Source organism: Sturnira hondurensis, unplaced genomic scaffold (genome assembly GCF_014824575.4).
Source record: "Sturnira hondurensis isolate 20B ecotype Veracruz unplaced genomic scaffold, ASM1482457v3 Scaffold0008723, whole genome shotgun sequence".
NCBI classification, from domain to species: Eukaryota; Metazoa; Chordata; class Mammalia; order Chiroptera; family Phyllostomidae; genus Sturnira; species Sturnira hondurensis.
Genome location: NW_028081354.1, coordinates 5,651,465 through 5,668,308, shown reverse-complemented (window position 1 = coordinate 5,668,308; position 16,844 = coordinate 5,651,465). Strand labels below are relative to the sequence as shown.

General features: G+C 54.1%; 1 protein-coding gene across 1 annotated transcript; it reads right to left on the bottom strand.

Moving 5' to 3' along the window:
- Nucleotides 1-63: 63 nt before the first annotated feature.
- On the bottom strand, nucleotides 64-16,146 carry ITIH1 (inter-alpha-trypsin inhibitor heavy chain 1). The gene is made up of 23 exons (XM_037055779.1): nucleotides 16,075-16,146; nucleotides 13,655-13,821; nucleotides 13,397-13,417; nucleotides 12,908-13,074; nucleotides 12,345-12,449; nucleotides 11,833-11,995; nucleotides 11,134-11,247; nucleotides 9,758-9,883; nucleotides 9,553-9,669; nucleotides 8,552-8,720; nucleotides 8,338-8,463; nucleotides 7,228-7,409; nucleotides 6,762-6,947; nucleotides 5,596-5,735; nucleotides 4,874-5,028; nucleotides 4,761-4,775; nucleotides 4,329-4,349; nucleotides 3,801-3,887; nucleotides 3,578-3,691; nucleotides 2,206-2,407; nucleotides 1,192-1,364; nucleotides 481-592; nucleotides 64-328 (listed from the first exon to the last, which is right to left on the bottom strand). The coding sequence occupies exons 2-23, from the start codon at nucleotides 13,763-13,765 to the stop codon at nucleotides 199-201; spliced, it is 2,736 nt and encodes a 911-aa protein (XP_036911674.1). The 5' UTR covers nucleotides 13,766-13,821; nucleotides 16,075-16,146; the 3' UTR covers nucleotides 64-198.
- Between the last annotated feature and the right edge of the window lie 698 nt (nucleotides 16,147-16,844).

Here is a 16,844-nt window from a genome sequence, read left to right as displayed (position 1 = left end):
AGGGACAGTATTCCTCTAGGGTTGCCTCCCCGCCATCCGACCTTCCAAAGAGCAGCCGGCCTGGGAGGGACATAGCCTATCTTTAATGGAAGTCATGGGTGCTTTGACACATGCGACCTCTTGGACAGAAAGGTGTGGCCTGGGCAGCAAGTCAGGATGCTGTCCTCCAAGGCAAGATAGGTATGCTGGCCACGGGTCTCAGAAGATGTCGGGGACGATATAGTCAGTGTGAACACCATCGATCAGTCCAGCCCCATTGTTGTGGACGAACCAGCAGGCCACCTCAACTCCATGCCGGGGATCCTTGCTGTAGTCTTTCTGCAAGCCTCTGGGGAGAGACAAGTCCGCTGGGGTCACCTTTTGGAGCCAGTAGGGTACACCTCCCAGGAAGCCCATCCCACCCTGTGATACCAGGAGGAAGGCCTGGATCAGTGAGAGGCGATACCAAGGGCAGAGATGCTGGGAGAGCAGCCCACCCACCTGGTCACCGTAAACTGATGGTTCTTCACCACCATTGTGGCATCTGTCTTTGTGGGATCAGAGCCTGGGTGGAGGTTGGACACTTTATAATCAAAGGGGTGAAAGAATTGTCCTGGAAAAGCACATTGGAGGAAGCAGTTACCAGGGGGCGGTGGGAGAGGGAGGAGCCATGCTCATGCATTGCACTCAGTAGGTGCTCACTGGAGGTTAAGAGTCACTTGAACTTTCTTTTCCAAGGGCTTGACTGTTTCTGATGAATTTTGGCATCGAAGCCACTCATTTAGTTCACCTGCTATAGAGAAGCAGATAATATTGTCAGGTGGTTGGCTATACCTCCTGTCGTTTGGGCCAATTTCAAAGGAGTGTGGCTGGGGGAGAGTTGGATGGGTAGGTGCACACAGAGAACAACATCTTTAGGAAGGCCACGGAGAGAAGCTCAGTGGCGATGACCACGGCCCCAGGAGTTCTCTGGGAGCCCGCTGGCTGGGCCCTTCTGTTTGCTCACAGGCTTACTCACACTTCAGTTTCACTGTTGTCTGACTGCAGCCTTTTTGAGGGACAAGACCCTTGCTAGGACAAGCCCTCTTTGGATTGCTACACCTTGGAGGCCATGTCGGGGGTGGGCCTGTCTGGGAGCCCAGCTGCAGGGCTGACCAGTCCACTGGCTTCGGTGCCCCACCCCCACAACTCTGCCTGCCTGATTGGTCGTACCCAGCAGACCGTGTGTCCGTGCTGACATCCGGTGGCTATCTAGCACGTAGAAGCCCAGGAAGTCCTTCTGGATGGAACTCCCCTTCCACACCCGGTGCAAGACCACCTCGAAGGTGCCTTCATCCTCCACAGTCACCACTAGGTTCCTCTTTCTGTTGATGGTCACCACCACCCTGCAGGGACAGATGGCCATGGGGACACATGTGGCTGCAGGGCACCTTCTCTGCATTTAGGTGCTCTTGTCCTCTGAGACCCAGCTCTCACGACCCCCTCGCTCTCATACCCAGATGATTGGGCGTTACCTGCTCTAAGCTTCTTCCCACATGTCAGTACCACATATGGAGCCCTCACAGTATGCTAGGACCTGCATGAAGCCTTCCATGAAAACTGCATCTTTCAGTTCTCACTCTGATCCTGTGAGGACCGAGGCTCAGAGAGGTAAAGTAACTTGCTCTAGGTCACACAGCCATAAGCAGCAGAGCCAGGACTTGGACTCCAGCCTGTCTAATGCCAGGGTCTGTGTTCTCTGACTCCACATATCACCTATGTCCTCCACATCAGACTCTGCCTACCTCTTCCAAAGCTCTGCTGCCCAGCACTGGGCTCTGCTGCTCAGAGGAGCTTATTGAATGAATGAAGGAGCAAATGAAAGAACAAAGACAAGGCATGCTAGGACAGGTGCTGAAAGAGAAGGCCAGAGAACTCCAGCATTTAGCAGAGAAAGAGACTAAGAGGGCTTTGGGAAGAGGTGGCCAGCTTTGTTTGGTGGAGGTGGGGTGCACTGTACAGGCATCCAGACCTTTTGTCCAGAAATCTGGGAAAATGGGATGGTCTGCCGAGTTCTAAATGTCTGCACAGCTTAGCTGGAGGCCACATTAATGTCACTCGCTGACATGGCTCTAGATACAAGGGCCCAGCAGGCACAGGCAGCAGGGCTGGCTCTGGGGCTCCGTCTTGGCCCCCACCACACCTCCCCCTGCCTCCCTGCCCAGGCCCCAGTCCCAGCCCAGTTACTCGTCCTGCCGCAGTGAAGCCTGGTCCTTCCAGGAGAACACGGGCCCACCCGAGCCAGGGTTCAGTGTGATGTTCTGAGGAGTCACTTCCAGCTGAAAGTCTGTTGCGGGGTTTGCGATCCCCAGGCGCCCAAAGTATGTGCCCTCATGTTGGCCAGGGCTCCTGGCCTGGTTGCCAATGAGCTGCCCATTCACCGAGAAGCCTGCATTGGGGTGAGGGGCCATCCAGGTCAGGGAGGGGCAGCTCTCGCAAGACACCCAGACTGCCTTTGCTCAAGGCCCCTGCCCAGGATATCCCCGCATCCCACCCACGGCAGGCCACCTTTGAGGGTCTTACCTCCTGAGGGGAGCCTTTGGGACTGGTTCAGGCCATGCACAACATTTCCTCTCTCCCTGCCACCCTGACCCCGACAGGCTCCCTGCCCAGTATGTAGCCCTCGGGTCTGGGCTCTGAAAGAGGCTTTGCAGGAATTGGCCCACTCCCTCTCCGTGACCCCAGTCCCTGACACAGGGCAGTGCACAGTAGATGCTGTAGACACATTTGGGTGGCCTCTTCCTAGAGGCCTTCTCTGACCTGAGCAGCCAGAAAGCCCTTCCTCGTCTTCACTGTCCTAACTCAGCTGGTCTCATGTTTGGAAATTGTCACCTAAGAATTCGGTCACCTGTTTGTCTCCTCTAAACTCCATGAGGGCAGGGCCCTTGTCTCGGCTCCCTCTGCATCCCTGCCCCTGGCCTGTACTCGGCAAACTCTTGCAGCTGGGCTGACTGGACTGGGAGGACAGAGTGACTGAGATGCAGAGGAAGCCTGTGTCTCCCATCTCCTGGGCTCTGCTGGGAAGACAAACTCTGGGCTCCGTCAGCCATACTGGGGAGAAAGGCAGGGCAAGACGGCTATATAATCTGCAGGACTCAGTACAAAATAAAAATGTTTAAAAATTGTTAAGAATTTTGGCCCTGGCAAGGTAGCTCAGTTGGTTAGAGTGTCAAGACTCTAACCAACCCCAAATGTCAAGACTGTGGGCCTGATCCCCTATCAGGGTAAATACAAGAAGCAATAAGCAAACGCATGAGTAAGTGGAATAACAAATCAATGTCTCTCTCTCCCCTCTTCTCTCTTTCTTTCAAATCAATAAAAAAATAAGTCAATAAAAATTGTTAAGAATTTCAAGACAGCAACAAGAGACCATCAGACTGAGCAGGGGCCTCCGCAGGTGGGTGGAGCGAGAAAACGGCAAGTCGAGGCCAGCCAGGGGATCTGGGGGGCAGGGGGTGTAGGCAGTGGAGGCCCCAGCCACTGTCTTGTCCATGGCAGAATGCAGAGCAGGTGAGCCCAGGCCCTGCCCCGTCTGACAGGCAGTGTGATGTCACCTTACCTGTGTCAGGGTTCTGCACCAGACTCAGGACCACCCCAGGCTCTTCATTGATGTTGAAGCACAAGGCATCCTCTTTCTGGGGCACGTGGATGATGAAGTGGGGGTCAGTGTCCACTGGCGGGACAGCATGGCATCCGTTAGCCTGGGCATTGGGCAGATGGAGCCAGCCAGGGGCAAGGGTGCAATAGGTAGCGGTGACCCTCAGACCCTCCCCAGGACTCACCACTGGTTACTCGGGTTGGCAACTTCTGAACACTGGAGTTGGTTTGAGTCCGATGAAGGGGCTGCTGCTCAGCTGGCAGCACGAACGCTGACCCACGAGAGTGAATGGCATTTAGAAGGAAGGCGGCTGGGCTTCCCTGGAGCTGCTGGCTCCTTTTCCTAGGCCCCTCCCACCCCAAGGCCATGGGAGGCAGCAGAAATGGACACAGAACCCTTAATGCCTCTCTGGAGGAGGGAAGAGAAATTCGGCCCAGCGCAGTGAGCCGACCTGCTCTGTCTCCTTCCATGGGGACCTGGCTGGGCTGGTGGTAAGGGTGTCGGGGAGGCCAGGCCCACGTCAGGGTTCTGCCTGAGGATTCCCACTGAGGCAGTGAGGAGAGCTGGAGCGGAGGAAGGAAGCCCTGGGCTGTCGTTTCCTCAACAGGCAAAACCTAAGGGCTTTGCTCCAGACTGAAGGCACTGCCTGAGGGACAGCGACACGTAGAGCAGAGAGGCAGAGATGTGTGTCATCGAGATGGCTGCCACTTACACAGTCTTTTCCCCAGCATCTCTGTGGAGGACAATGACAGTGTCATCCTTGCCACCCCATACAAAAGGCACGTGCACCTCATTGTCCAAGTGCATCCCGGGCCCCCAGGTCTATCAGACTTGGGTCAGCCCTCCGCCTGGGGGTCCCCGCCCACCCAAGGGCTAGGCCTCCTCACAGACAGGTACTAACACAAGAGTCCCACTGGAGGCCAGTGTGGGGCTCAGGACGTGCAGGTTCCCTGCACCCCCAATCCCCCCCCACACACAAGACAACAACTAGTTTGTGGTGAAGCGGGCAAGGGCATCTTGGGGAAGGAGAGCCATGAGGGCCAGAGGCAGGGAGAGGGGTGTGGGGAGTTGCTAGCCGGAGCGCACGCCGCTTGCCTAGCCACTAAAATCCCCATGAGAAAACCAACTTGATTTAAAAACTCACCCAAGGGCAGAGACTCTGGAGGGAGAGAAAGGAAGGAGAATTAAAGCCCAGGAGGCTTTAGGCCCTCAGAAGCCTCCCTAGACCCACAGTGTCCCCCTCGGCAGAGGCCATACCCTCCGGTGCCTTGTCAATGACGGGCCCCAGGCCATCCCGGTCTGTCAGGCCATTCATGGTCATGGAAGTCAGGGGGGTCACAAACTGGTAGTTCAGTGCCATCTGCAGGGCCTTGGCTGACAGTTCAGCCTTCTCCTGCCCCTCCAACTTCTTCCTAGGAGACAGACGCCTGCTCCAAGCCCTGTCTGTGGCTTGGTGACAATGGACCTGCACCCCTCATCCTTTCACTCATTTGTTCACTCATTCATTCATCAAACATGTATTGAGCAGCTGCAGTGTCCTTGTTCTGTGGCTGTCATCAAGAACCTCATGACTTAAAGACCTCCCACATAGAAAACCTGGAGATTTGGCAGGGTTGGGGGAGTTGCCTCAGAAATGCACCGAGAATTTAACAGCTATGAGATTTCGGGCAAGTGGTCTCACCTCTCTGAGCCTCAGTTTGTTTATCTGTTAAATGGGGATAATGAGGACATTCCCCTGGACGTTGTGAGGATTAAATGAGTGATTATGGACACAGCAGCCCCACCGTAAAGGGCAGCCTCCCCCATGGCAGCTAGGCAAGGGCAGAGTGTGCTGTCCTGTGGCCCCAGTGGGCCCTGCCCACACTATTGATTGACAGGTTGATACAAACTCAGTGAGCAAAGCAGGACAGTAAATCTAAGGCCAAGGGATACTCTGGGGTGGACAGTGCCTGCTGGGCAGCTGCAGGGGTCGGTCATACCTCTTGGCCAGCAGCTCCTGGATGGTGAGATAGGCCCAGAGACGCTCAACGTGGTTCTCCAGCATGTGGCCCCGCTCTTGGAGCAGTTTCTTCATCTCTTCCTCATCCACCAGGCAGGTTGTTTTGAATTCTTGGCCCCCCTGAGGGTTGTGATGGGAAGACAGACTGTGAGCTGTGAGGGACACAACCACTGGCTGGTGCTCAAGGCTCCAAGGGGCCCCATTCTTCTCTGGTCTCTGCAGCTTCCTTCTCAACAGCCCCCTTTCCTACGTCTGCTCTCATCATCTCCATCCACCCATTTTTTCCACAAAAGTTGGCCTAGGCCCTGGGGCATCCCAGAGATAGGAGAACCAGTCCCTGATCTCATGGATTCACTCTCTTTCAGGGATGCCAGCAAGCACTGGGCTGCTTCTACCGTGTAGCTGTTTCCTGCACACCCTGCTCCTCCAAACACCTGCTGTGCTCTTGGTGGGCTGCACCATTCACCCTGCCACAGCACACAAATGTGCCTTCTCTCCCCAGCTACCCAGCTTCCTGTGGGCATCCCATGCACCAGGCACTGCATAACCTTATTGCGTGGATTATTTCATTTACTCCACATAGCTCTTCAATGTAGTACTGCCCCCATGGTACAGAAAGGAAACAGATCTAGAGAGCTGGACCCATTTGTTCAAGGTCACCCAGCTGGTTAGGGTGGAGCCAGGGTCCAGCTCAGCTCTGCTCACTCAAATCCTGAGCTCTGCACCCTCTACAACACTGCAGGAATGGAGTCCACACCCTGTAGGGCAGGGGCCTGGTCTCACACACCCCGACCCCCAACGCACGTAGGAACACATGCTTACTTGAATGGTGTTCAAGTAAGAAGAAATGAGCTTGGCCTCTTGCTCTCTCATGCCTTGAGGGGAATGGTGTGAGGAGTAACAGGTGGTCCATTTTGGGCCAAGGGACTACAATTAATCAAGGCCCTGTTCACTCCACCCCACCCTGTCCCTCGAACACCTGCATGGAGGAATGTCCTGGCCTGGGGTATGTGTGGCACAATGCAGGGGTGGGGACACTGCTCTGGGGCAAGAGGGGCCCCTTGGTGGGGCAGGAATGGGGAACAGTGTGGTTTTGGAGCCTCTGGCTACTACGCAGCCTCTCCACCCTACACCCCCACCATTTACCCCATGGGCCCGCACGTCAGCCTTGAAGCTGCTCAGTTTGTGGTCAGCGATGCGTCCAGCCACCACAATCTCCGAACCTTCGTAGTACTGTTTATGGCTGTGCTGGGTCAGGGCTGAGACGGCGTCCTTGGGGTATTGCAACTCCACATCTACCAGCAGGGGGTTGGCTACCTGGTCATAGAAACCCTGCAGGGGCACGAGGCGCAGCTTCAAAACTCATGGTTTACCCTGGGCACCCAGTGGGAAACCCGCTCACAAAGCGGGGTGTTGGGATCCACGCTTTATAGAAGGAAGCATAAGCTCAGAAGGATTAAGTACCTGGTTCGAGGCACATGCCTAATTTGAACCTGTGCCACAGTGTTATCTACTCTGGGCTCATGGGCAGATGGTTACCAAGGCAGGGCTCCCTGTGGGCTGCTATCAGTGGGACACTGGGGGATGGGGTGGGGTGGGGGAAGGAGGAGACCTGCAGCTGCTGGGTGGCATCATGGTCCTCATAGATTCTCTGGGCCCGTCCATTGTTCTCCATGGACATGACCTCCAGGAAGCCGAAGTCCACATCACGTCCAAAGCCCAAGTTGTAGAGTGGGAACTTGCCCCTGATGGCGTCACGGACATTCTTGAGGATCTGGGAACGGTCTGTCACCCCTGCAGCCACATACCCAGGCAATGACTGGATACTAGCTCACAAGCATGTGGAGCACCAGGGCACTTTGAGCACACTCCCTGGAGGCCAAGCCTCGAATCTTAGGCTCAACTTCCTATAGGCATCTTGCAGCAACACCTCCTGCTGGCTAACCTGGGAACTGCAACAACTGTTAACAGCTCCTCGCCTATCTGCATGGATCCATCACAAGGAGATCTGATTCTCCTCTAAACCCTCCCATGGCTCCTTGCTGTGGCCTGTGAGGCCCCGCTCACCCTTCCACCCTTTTTCCCCTCTTCTGCATATGTCTGCCGTTCCTGGCAGGCTCTGCCAATGCACACATCGTGTTTTGCTTAAGCTGCCCCCTCTGCCAGGGCTCCCTTCCTGCTTCTCCTCTCCATCTGGACTGAGCCCAGCAGTCACCTCCTCCAGGAGGCTTTCTCAGAACATTTTTGGGCCAGGTACTCCTCATCTGTGGTTCTGCAGCCTCCTGGCACCCTGTTTTTTCAGGGTCATCGACAAAGCTTCTGCTCCTGGGTCTGCCCATGGACCCTGAGATCCCAAGGACAGAGACATGTATTATTCTCTTGGTGTCTCTACTTGGTCCCTAGCTCTGTACTTGGCACACAGTCGGTCCTGAATATATGCTTCATTAAACTCAACCCAGGAATCCTGCCCATCCTCCTGGGCCCTGTGCAATGCTATGTCAGGGAGAAACTTCCCCAGTCTTTTAGCTCAAGACAGAAGTGTACCTTGGAGCTCCTCCAGACTCTACAGTGTGAACTCTGTTTTTAGATCCATGTTTGTCTTTGCCCTTAGCCTTTCTGACTCCCCCAAAGCCTCCCCAATGCTTGGCTTTCCAAGCGCAGCTTGAATGCCTTCAGGAATGAAGAGATCAGTAACTCCTAAGGTAGCCTTTGAGGTGCTTACCCTCAGTGGGCTCGCCATCTGTCAACATGATGAGAATCGGGGCATGCTTGGTGAGTCCTGGTGTGCTCCTCTGAGCTTCATTCAAGATCTCAGTTCCCCGGAGCAAACCTCCATTCAGGTTTGTGGCTGCAGAGGAGAGAAGGCAGACCAGTGCATGCTCTCATTCTCAGGGGAGAGAGACAACACCAGGGTGGCCCGAGACACCTGCCCTTACACCCAGCAAGGTGGAAGCGCCGCACGAAGTCCTGAGCTGCTTGCAGGTTGGCAGCAGATGCCGGCACCAGTGAACCACTCCAGGACTGCACTTCAGACCCAAAAAGCACCAGGTCAAAGTAGTCCCCTGGCCGTATGTCCCCCAGGATTTTAAGGAGTGCCTCCTTGGTCTGCAAAGATAGGTCAGTCAGTGAAGGGACATAGTCCCAGGAGAGCGATTTCTGTCAGCTCCAGATACCCGTTTCAAAGGTCCCCAGAGGAGAGGTACATGGTGGACAAGCAGGAGGGTATGGCCAGGTGGTGCCAGGAGAGGAACATCCTGCAGGGCCCTGGGGTTGGTTAGGTGGAGAGAGAATGGTACCAGTGTGAGAGGAAGAAATGACTGGGCATTCAAGGGGGGTGGGATTCAGAAAGAGAACCTAGGGGGCCGAGTTCCTAAAACTCTGCTCATCCATTCCTGGTTGGGTAACTCAGTTGGTTAGAGAGTTGTCCTGATATGCCAAGGTTGCAGGTTTGATCTCTGGTCGGGGTGTATACAAGAAGAAACCAACGAATGCATAAATAAGTAGAATAACAAATTGATGTTTCTCTCTCTAAAAATCAATTTTAAAAAAACCTCTTCTCGCCTGATTGCGGCTCCGTTGCACCATAGACAAGACTCTAGAGCACACTCCTGGCCCTGCTGAAAAACACCTCCCCACAGGCTCTCTAATTAGCCCCAGGTCCCATCTCCCAAGCTCCTCCTCACTGATAACACTGATGACGCTGTGGCCACTATTATTCCATTCTGCCACTGAGGAGAAGTGAATGCACTTGCCCACAGTTGCACAGGGAGGGAGTTGTTGGTTCCAGAACCCCCAACCACTAGAATTCCCCATTAAGTCACTCTGCCTCTGATCAGGAACAGAAATCCCAACCCCAGATACCAGCGAAAGCAGCATGATGCGGGTGACAGGGCTGAAGAAGCTTCCGATGGGTGAATTGCTTAAAGGCACAGTTTACCTGCTTCACTTTCTCGCCTGCCATGGAGGTGCTGATGTCAATCACAAAAACAAGGTTCTTGTTCATGTTTGTCAAGTTTTGGGGGGCAAAGAAGTGGGCAAAGTGGTTATTGGCGACCTGAAACACAAAGGGAAAAGTGAAGCGTCTCTCACAAGTGCCCTCCCCGCTCACCCACTGAGTTTTGGGCCAGAAGCATCAGGCTCACCAGGAGGTCACAGGACTTGTCTCGACTGACATCGTAGTTCACCCTGAATTCCCCATCCATCAAGGTAGTGGAGCATGCAGGGCAGGACTGCTGCTGGCCCACAGTGGGGCGGAAGAGCACCTGGCCCTGGAATCATGAAGGCGTGCGGCATTACTGGTTTGTGCAGGTGCAAATACGATGTTTGCAAAGATGACAACATGAGGGGTGTGTGTGTTACACAGGTATAGAAATCAGGTGGGTGGGCCTCATCCAGCTGCTGAGAGTAACACCTATGGTTAGAAATAGAAACCAATTTCTTTGCTTGTATGCTTCTAAATCTTTGGGATTTTCTCTAATAAGCATCACCACGTTGGGTACAAAACAATAGCAGAATGACAGTCTGAGAGCATCAGTCCATTCAAACTATGGAGTAAAGAGGCAAGGCTATAGCACTGTGCTGGAAAATAGAGCCAGCTGGGGAGTCGAAGAGCAGAGGGTGGAAGGAAGGACCAAGAGCAGGAGCCGAGGTCTGGACTGATTTGGTGTGAATGCCCAGGGACATGAGGGATGGCTTTTACTTAATACTTCTCTATATTTCTTTACTTCACACATTTTCTTTAAGACTTTTTTATTTTTAGTTTTTGTTTGTTTGTAAAAAAAAAAGATATGCTCTTCAAAAAAAGGGGAAGAATTGTTAGGAAGACAAAGCCCCACCCTTTCACCCCCTGCTGAAAGCAAGCATGTTTGCAGAACCTCCCCCGAAACTGTAAGAAACATTTCTTTTAAGTGAATTGCTATGAGTCACTATGAATGCTGAGAACTAAAGGGTTGGCTCCTGGCTGTAGCTGAGGGCACGTTAGGAAGCAGGGCACTAGCTGGCTATCACCCACCCATATGCCATACCCCTCCGGGACTGGGGAGGGCACAGCAGCAGGCCTCTTCAAATCCTGCAAGTGGGTGATGAGTGACAGGTGGCAAGTGGCTGGGTAGGCCAAAGGCCTTTTCAAACCTAAATGTGTTTCCAAGAACACTGGAGCTTGGAAGTCTAACCTCAACAGCATCTGACATTTGCTCATGTGCACTGAATGCTTTCCTATGGGTGTGAGACAGGCAAAGAGGAAACCCAGCCTCAAAAAGCCAGGAACTCACCCCAGACCACACAGCCCATGCGGGCGCCTTCCTTAGCCTCAGCATGCAATTTTTTGCTAGGTTGCTCTGAAAACCAGGAATGCCAAGTTTCCCTGGGATGCCAACCCCAAAACACCTACCTCTCTCACCCTGATGAAAGCCTGAAGCCCCTCCCTGGTTCCCAGACCAAGCTCAGATACTCCATAAGGGGTCGAACCAGGCTGAGATGTTCTGGAGGGCCTGCCACCAGCCCCTGCCAGTTCACACACCTTTTTGCCTGAGAAGGACTTCTTGATGAGTTGAGTTGCTATTTCCTTGGGTAGGAAGGAGGCCTGGGCATCCAGCTTGCTGATTCCTTGGGGCTCAAAGATGTCCACGTCGATCTGCATCATTGAAGCAATTCCTGCCCCAGGGCTCCCATTTGGGCCATTATCAAGAGCCAAGAGCTCTCTCAGCCAAGAGCCAATATGTGTCCTGGCCACCTACTATGTGCAGTGTCCACCCAGCCCTCAGCAAAGGGCCTGGCAAGGCATAGGCACTCCAAAAACATTCTCCAAATGAAGATGTGCATGCTTGTACCCCTTAACTCAGCCACCACGGTGGTGCCAGAGACAACCAGAGTTCCTGAGGATGCCCAGGACTCTCTGGCTTACAGACTACCTGGACATTTGTTATCTCTTGTGATCCTTGTGGCAGCCTTGGCACACACAGGAAGCCTCATTAACAGAGAAGCAAGCTGAGGCTCAGAAAGGAGGAGGTTAGTAGGTTCAGGAAGCCTCCTGCCCATGGAGAGACCGTTGGAACCCCCCGCCCCCGTCCCCCGCCACCAAGGAGCCAGTCCCCTGCCCTGTATGCTCCGGGATGGCGCATGACAGATTTTGAGCCAATGCGGAGAGCCACGGCGAGGGGTAGGCAGGAGCCCTGCTCCAAAGACCATGCCCCTGAGTCTGTGGTCACCAGCATTGTACCTCAAAATGATGCACCAGCTGCTTGGGCTTGACTTTGATGACAATGTCGTACTGCATGAGCTTTCGCTTCAGCACCTCCTCGTAGGTCAGCCGGAACATGGCCTTGCTCTGGGGTCCAATGGTGATGTGGATGGTGAACTGCTCCATCATTCTCCCCGAGGCCCTGGTCATATTGCCATAGGCAACAATGCAGACAAATGTAAGTGATATGTGGGTCCTTATCACCTAACGTATGGGCCTCAGTATCAGTTTCTCTTATTTTAGTGCTTTTCTCCAGTATCTTTGGCTCTCACCCTTATCTTAGCTGGCAGGTCAGAGTCAGGGCCCCAGTGACAGGGCCAGAGGCCAGGGTCCCACTTCTCCTGCAGGCTGGTCTGGGAGATAAGCAAGTCAACACCAGCCTCGTCCAGCACATCTGTTCGGGCGCTTTGCTCACTTCCCATCGGTCTGGGGCTGCCCTCTACATGAGGCCGCCTTGCAGTCCTCAGATCTGTCCTGAGCTCAGAACTCACCGGACAAGGCCAGCATTCTCTCCTGAGATGGCCACTTTCCGGTACTGCTTCCATGCCGTCGCTTTGTCCTTTATGTCTCCGATAAATGCTTTTCCATTTGTTGTGCTGCAGGGAGGAAGAAGCCCTCAGGGGAAGTACCCCTCCCTGATGATACAGGTCCTTCATATTGGAGGTGCTCCCGGCCCAGACCCTGAGAAAGCACTGCCTGGGTGAGCGCTCGTGGGAGGGTGTCTCCTGCTGGTCCCCTTCTGCCCAAAGAATTGCTTGGAGGCCCCTTAGCAGTGAGGCAGGCAGCTATAGGCAGAGTCCAGCAAAAGCCAGGGGCGCCAGCCTTTGCTCCTTGGGCCCTAGGCTGAAAGCCTGGTCAGAGGTCCCAGTCTGCTGCCCATAATGGGAGCCCAGAACAGACCTACAGGACTAGTCCTCCCTTCAGAGCTAAAGTGGCCTGTGGCCCTCTGGGAAATGAGAAGATGGTCTACACTGTCCAGCCACTCTGGGCCATGGCCTTGCCTGGGCCTAGAGAATGGACAGTTCTGGGTGTGGGAGTCAGGCAGGGCACGCACATGGCAAAGTCACTGATGAAGGCTGTCTTGGGGATCTCCACATCGAAGCCCACTTCCCTGGCTTTGTCGGCAGTGTTGACCACTTGGCTGGTGATGACATAGTGGGCGAAGCGCGAGGTCACTTTGCAGTTGACTTTCAGACTCTGGATGATCACACCGTTGACAGTCTAAGGTGAGACGAGGGCGCTGTGGCCTGTGATGGAGACCTCTGAGCCACTGAGAGACCTTGCATCGTATTAGGGTCAGCACTCAGTTCTCACTGGTGCAAGGTGCCTGAGAAACAGACCAGACCTCCCAGGGAGACCCATTGGTTCTCTCTGCCAGAGACCGAGCAGTGGAGATGAGGTTGGGCAGGAGAGTCCCCATTTCCAGGAGACAGGAGTCCCTCTACCCCCAGCAGTAAGAGAAGGAAACCCCCCACCAGGGGACAGGGAAAATGAGGCTGTAATGATGGCCCCACCACAGACTCCTCTGTGGAGACTCACTCACTGTGTCTACAGCCTGTCGCTTCTGTAAAACAAACCAGAGTCAATGTGAGTGTGAGTGCTCAGGGGACCATGGCTTTTCGTCAAGGGATAGGAGTGGGACACAGCCTGTGTCCTCTGCCCCTTGGCCCTGCTCTCCAGTCAGAGTTGGTCAAGGTGGGTGGGGGTGGCCTCAGCCCCTGGCATGAGGGTCTCGTGTCCCCCTCCCAGGCCTTGTCCAGGCCCAGCTGCCTGGTTCTGCCCCGGGGGTTTATCCACATACCTCGCTACTTTTGGGCCTTTTGGGTGCACCCTGAGTGGGCATGGCCTGCAGGGTGAGGAGGGACACCAGGGACAAACGCAGCAGCACCCGCATCCCCATGGCGCCATCCATGGTCTCAAGGTTCCTGCTGACTTGTCACTTCACTCCAACCGCCAATCAATAAAGTGCTGGACAAACATGGATTAAACATTAGACAAGATGAGGGCAAACATTACAATTCGGGGGATCCGGAACTGACAGTGGGGGGATTTCCAGCTGAGCAAACTCCTGATGGACTCCAACTGTGCCCCTCTGCTTAGAACTGCACTCAGACCACGTGAATTTTGAAGATCCCACTGTCTGTCTGAGCCTGAATATTGCACAGGACAACCAACACCCGTAACATGGTGACATGTGTCGAGAAACCACAGTTAAAATGCATTTCTAAACTTTCTTACACTTTACTTTAAAAAGTCTTCAAGCATCAAGAAACTTTCTGGACAGTAACACTTTGGCCCGGGAGGCCCATGGCCTAGAGAGCATCTGTCCACCCCTGTTTCTGATGGCACCATCCCAGCGGTTCAGCCAGGGGCAGGCTGGGTGGTCCTTGGGGTGCAGAATGGGTGACCCACACTTCAGGACAGTTGCTTCATCTCTCCAGTCCTGCTCGCTCAGATTTGGAAAGGAGAACAGAAGTAGCCCCATCGTTACTCCTTCTGAGCAGGAGGTGACAGCGAATGCCACCTCTTCACAATGGAAGGCTGGTTACGTGACAAGCATTCCTCCAGTCCCTTTACTGTTCAACTTTATCCTCTTGGCATCCCTGAATGTTCCTGGTGTGGGGGCCTGTGAGCCTGGGAGAGACTTCCGTGTTGCACCGGGGCTCAGCACAGAGCTCTGCTGCAGGAGGCCAGCAAGCGACAGAGCAGGACCTTTCAAACCAAGACCTTTCAGACCCCAAACCCCAAGCCGATCAGGTGATGACAGAAATGCCCTCTGTGTCATTAGAAAGAAGGGAGAAGCAGAGTTAAAGACCCTTCCTTTACTTGCAATTTCTTAATTTCCACACCCAAGCCCTTCCCGTCCCTTACAAGCCACAGCACACTGCGCAGACATGACCCCTGGTCAGTCTACCCCAGGCCCTGGGTGGAATGTACTGGCTGCTGTGACCCTGATGTGGGGAGTGGGCCCAGGGGACTCTTTGATCTCTATTTGCTTGTCCTGGACTTTGTCTCACAGAGCAGCTTCTGGGAAAGTGTTTATTGCACTCTACCCAGAATGCCCTTCTAGCCTGTTTTCTGGCCTTTGTGAAAGATAAGGTGAGCCAACACTAATGGCACATTTGAGGCTCTGTCTTCCTGCACCTGTATGGACTGAACCCTGGTAGGGTGGGCACCGTGCCAAGCAGTGGGGCACCACAGTGCTGAAACTCAAGTGCCTCACTATGTCCAGTGAGCTGATGCTTCGGAAAAGGAGTCAGACAAGTCAGAGGAAGCCCAGTGAGTCCAAGGAGGGCTCAGAGGCTAAAGAGGAACATGGAGGACCAACAGAAATCTGAAAAGAGTGGAACTCATCTTCCACAGGGCTTTGGAGAAGGCTCCTGGAGGAGGTGTCCAGGAAATAGAGCGGCACTCGGAAAGAAGTAGATGGGAACGGGAGGGAGAGAAAAGTGGGTGGGTAAGTGCAAAGCATGCTCAGAGAAGGTGCAGTTGTCTGCGTGATGGGAGCACAGCCTGATGGGGAGGGTGGGGAAGAAGGGTGGGAGGTGGTTTGAGACCAGCTGGTGCAGGGGTCTGAAAGTGGCCAGTCTTTTGGGTGGGAAACACTAAAGTTACTTGAGTGGGGGTGTAGCAAGGTCAAGATTGGCCTGTGGAGAGATGGATAGCACTGAGCCTGGTCCATGGAAGGTGCTGGAAACATGTTTGTGTGGACTGGGGAGGATACAGGATATGAGGAGAGCTAACAGGGACTAGTGCCTGGCCGACTTCTCAATCCTAATTCATTTACTGCTCACAACTACCTCCCAAGAAATAGATACTGTTTTTATTTTCACATTAGAGGAAAGGTTGACCCAAACTGTAGATGTGGTTGGTGAGGAGAGGGGTGGACAGAAAGCAGCTGAGTTTGCTGAGGACTGAACCTGAGCACAGCAGCACAGCTACCCTCTCAGGGGACTCACTCAGTGTGTCTACAGCCCGTCACTTCTGTAAAGCAAACCAGAGTCAATGTGAGTGTGATGCTCAGGGGACCACGGCTTTTCGTCAAGGGATAGGAGTGGGACACAGCCTGTGTCCTCTGCCCCTTGGCCCTGCTCTCCAGTCAGAGTTGGTCAAGGTGGGTGGGGGTGGCCTCAGCCCCTGGCATGAGGGTCTTGTGTCCCCCCTCCCAGGCCTTGTCCAGGCCCAGCTGCCTGTTTCTGCCCCGGGGGTTTATCCACATACCTCGCTACTTTTGGGCCTTTTGGGTGCACCCTGAGTGGGCATGGCCTGCAGGGTGAGGAGGGACACCAGGGACAAACGCAGCAGCACCCGCATCCCCATGGCGCCATCCATGGTCTCAAGGTTCCTGCTGACTTGTCACTTCACTCCAACCGCCAATCAATAAAGTGCTGGACAAACATGGATTAAACATTAGACAAGATGAGGGCAAACATTACAATTTGGGGGATCTGGAACTGACAGTGGGGGATTCCCAGCTGAGCAATGCTTCAGGACCCTCTCAGGTAGCTGTGCGCTGGTGCAACAGGACAGCACCCAGGACCAGACCCGCTCTCGGCTCCGCCCACGTGGCCAACTGCCTGCCTGATTTTCACAGAGCCCCTCAATCTGATGTGTCCAAACTGAAATCATGACCTTTCTCTCTCTTTCCTGCACTCCCACCACCAAGCCTGGCCTTGCCACTCTTGTTGTCCGCCCCAATGAAGGCCACCACCATCTTTGCAGGTATCCAAGTCAGAAAGCTTGGTGTAATCCTGATGCCGCCCTCCCCTAGACACCCTACCCCAACCCTCCAAATATCTTTCTAGTCCACTTACTTCTCTCCAAATCTCCAGTTACCACTGAGTCTAAGCCACCTTTGTCTATCACTTAGAGATCTGTCCCTCCTGCTTCCATTCTGCTCCCATAGACTATTCTATAGCAGCGATCGGAGTCATCATTTCAAAAGCCAAACTGCTCTAGGCCTTTCCCTATCTAACACACTCCCAGGTCCT

Coding starts and splice junctions, on each gene's coding strand:
- ITIH1 (XM_037055779.1), bottom strand. CDS start 13,765: ATGGATGGCGCCATGGGGATGCGGGTGCTGCTGCGTTTGTCCCTGGTG. Junction 9,884..11,133: donor AGTCCTTCTCAGGCAAAAAG/GTGTGTGAACTG, acceptor TCATGATTCCAG/GGCCAGGTGCTCTTCCGCCC. Junction 593..1,191: donor ACGGACACACGGTCTGCTGG/GTACGACCAATC, acceptor GTGCTTTTCCAG/GACAATTCTTTCACCCCTTT.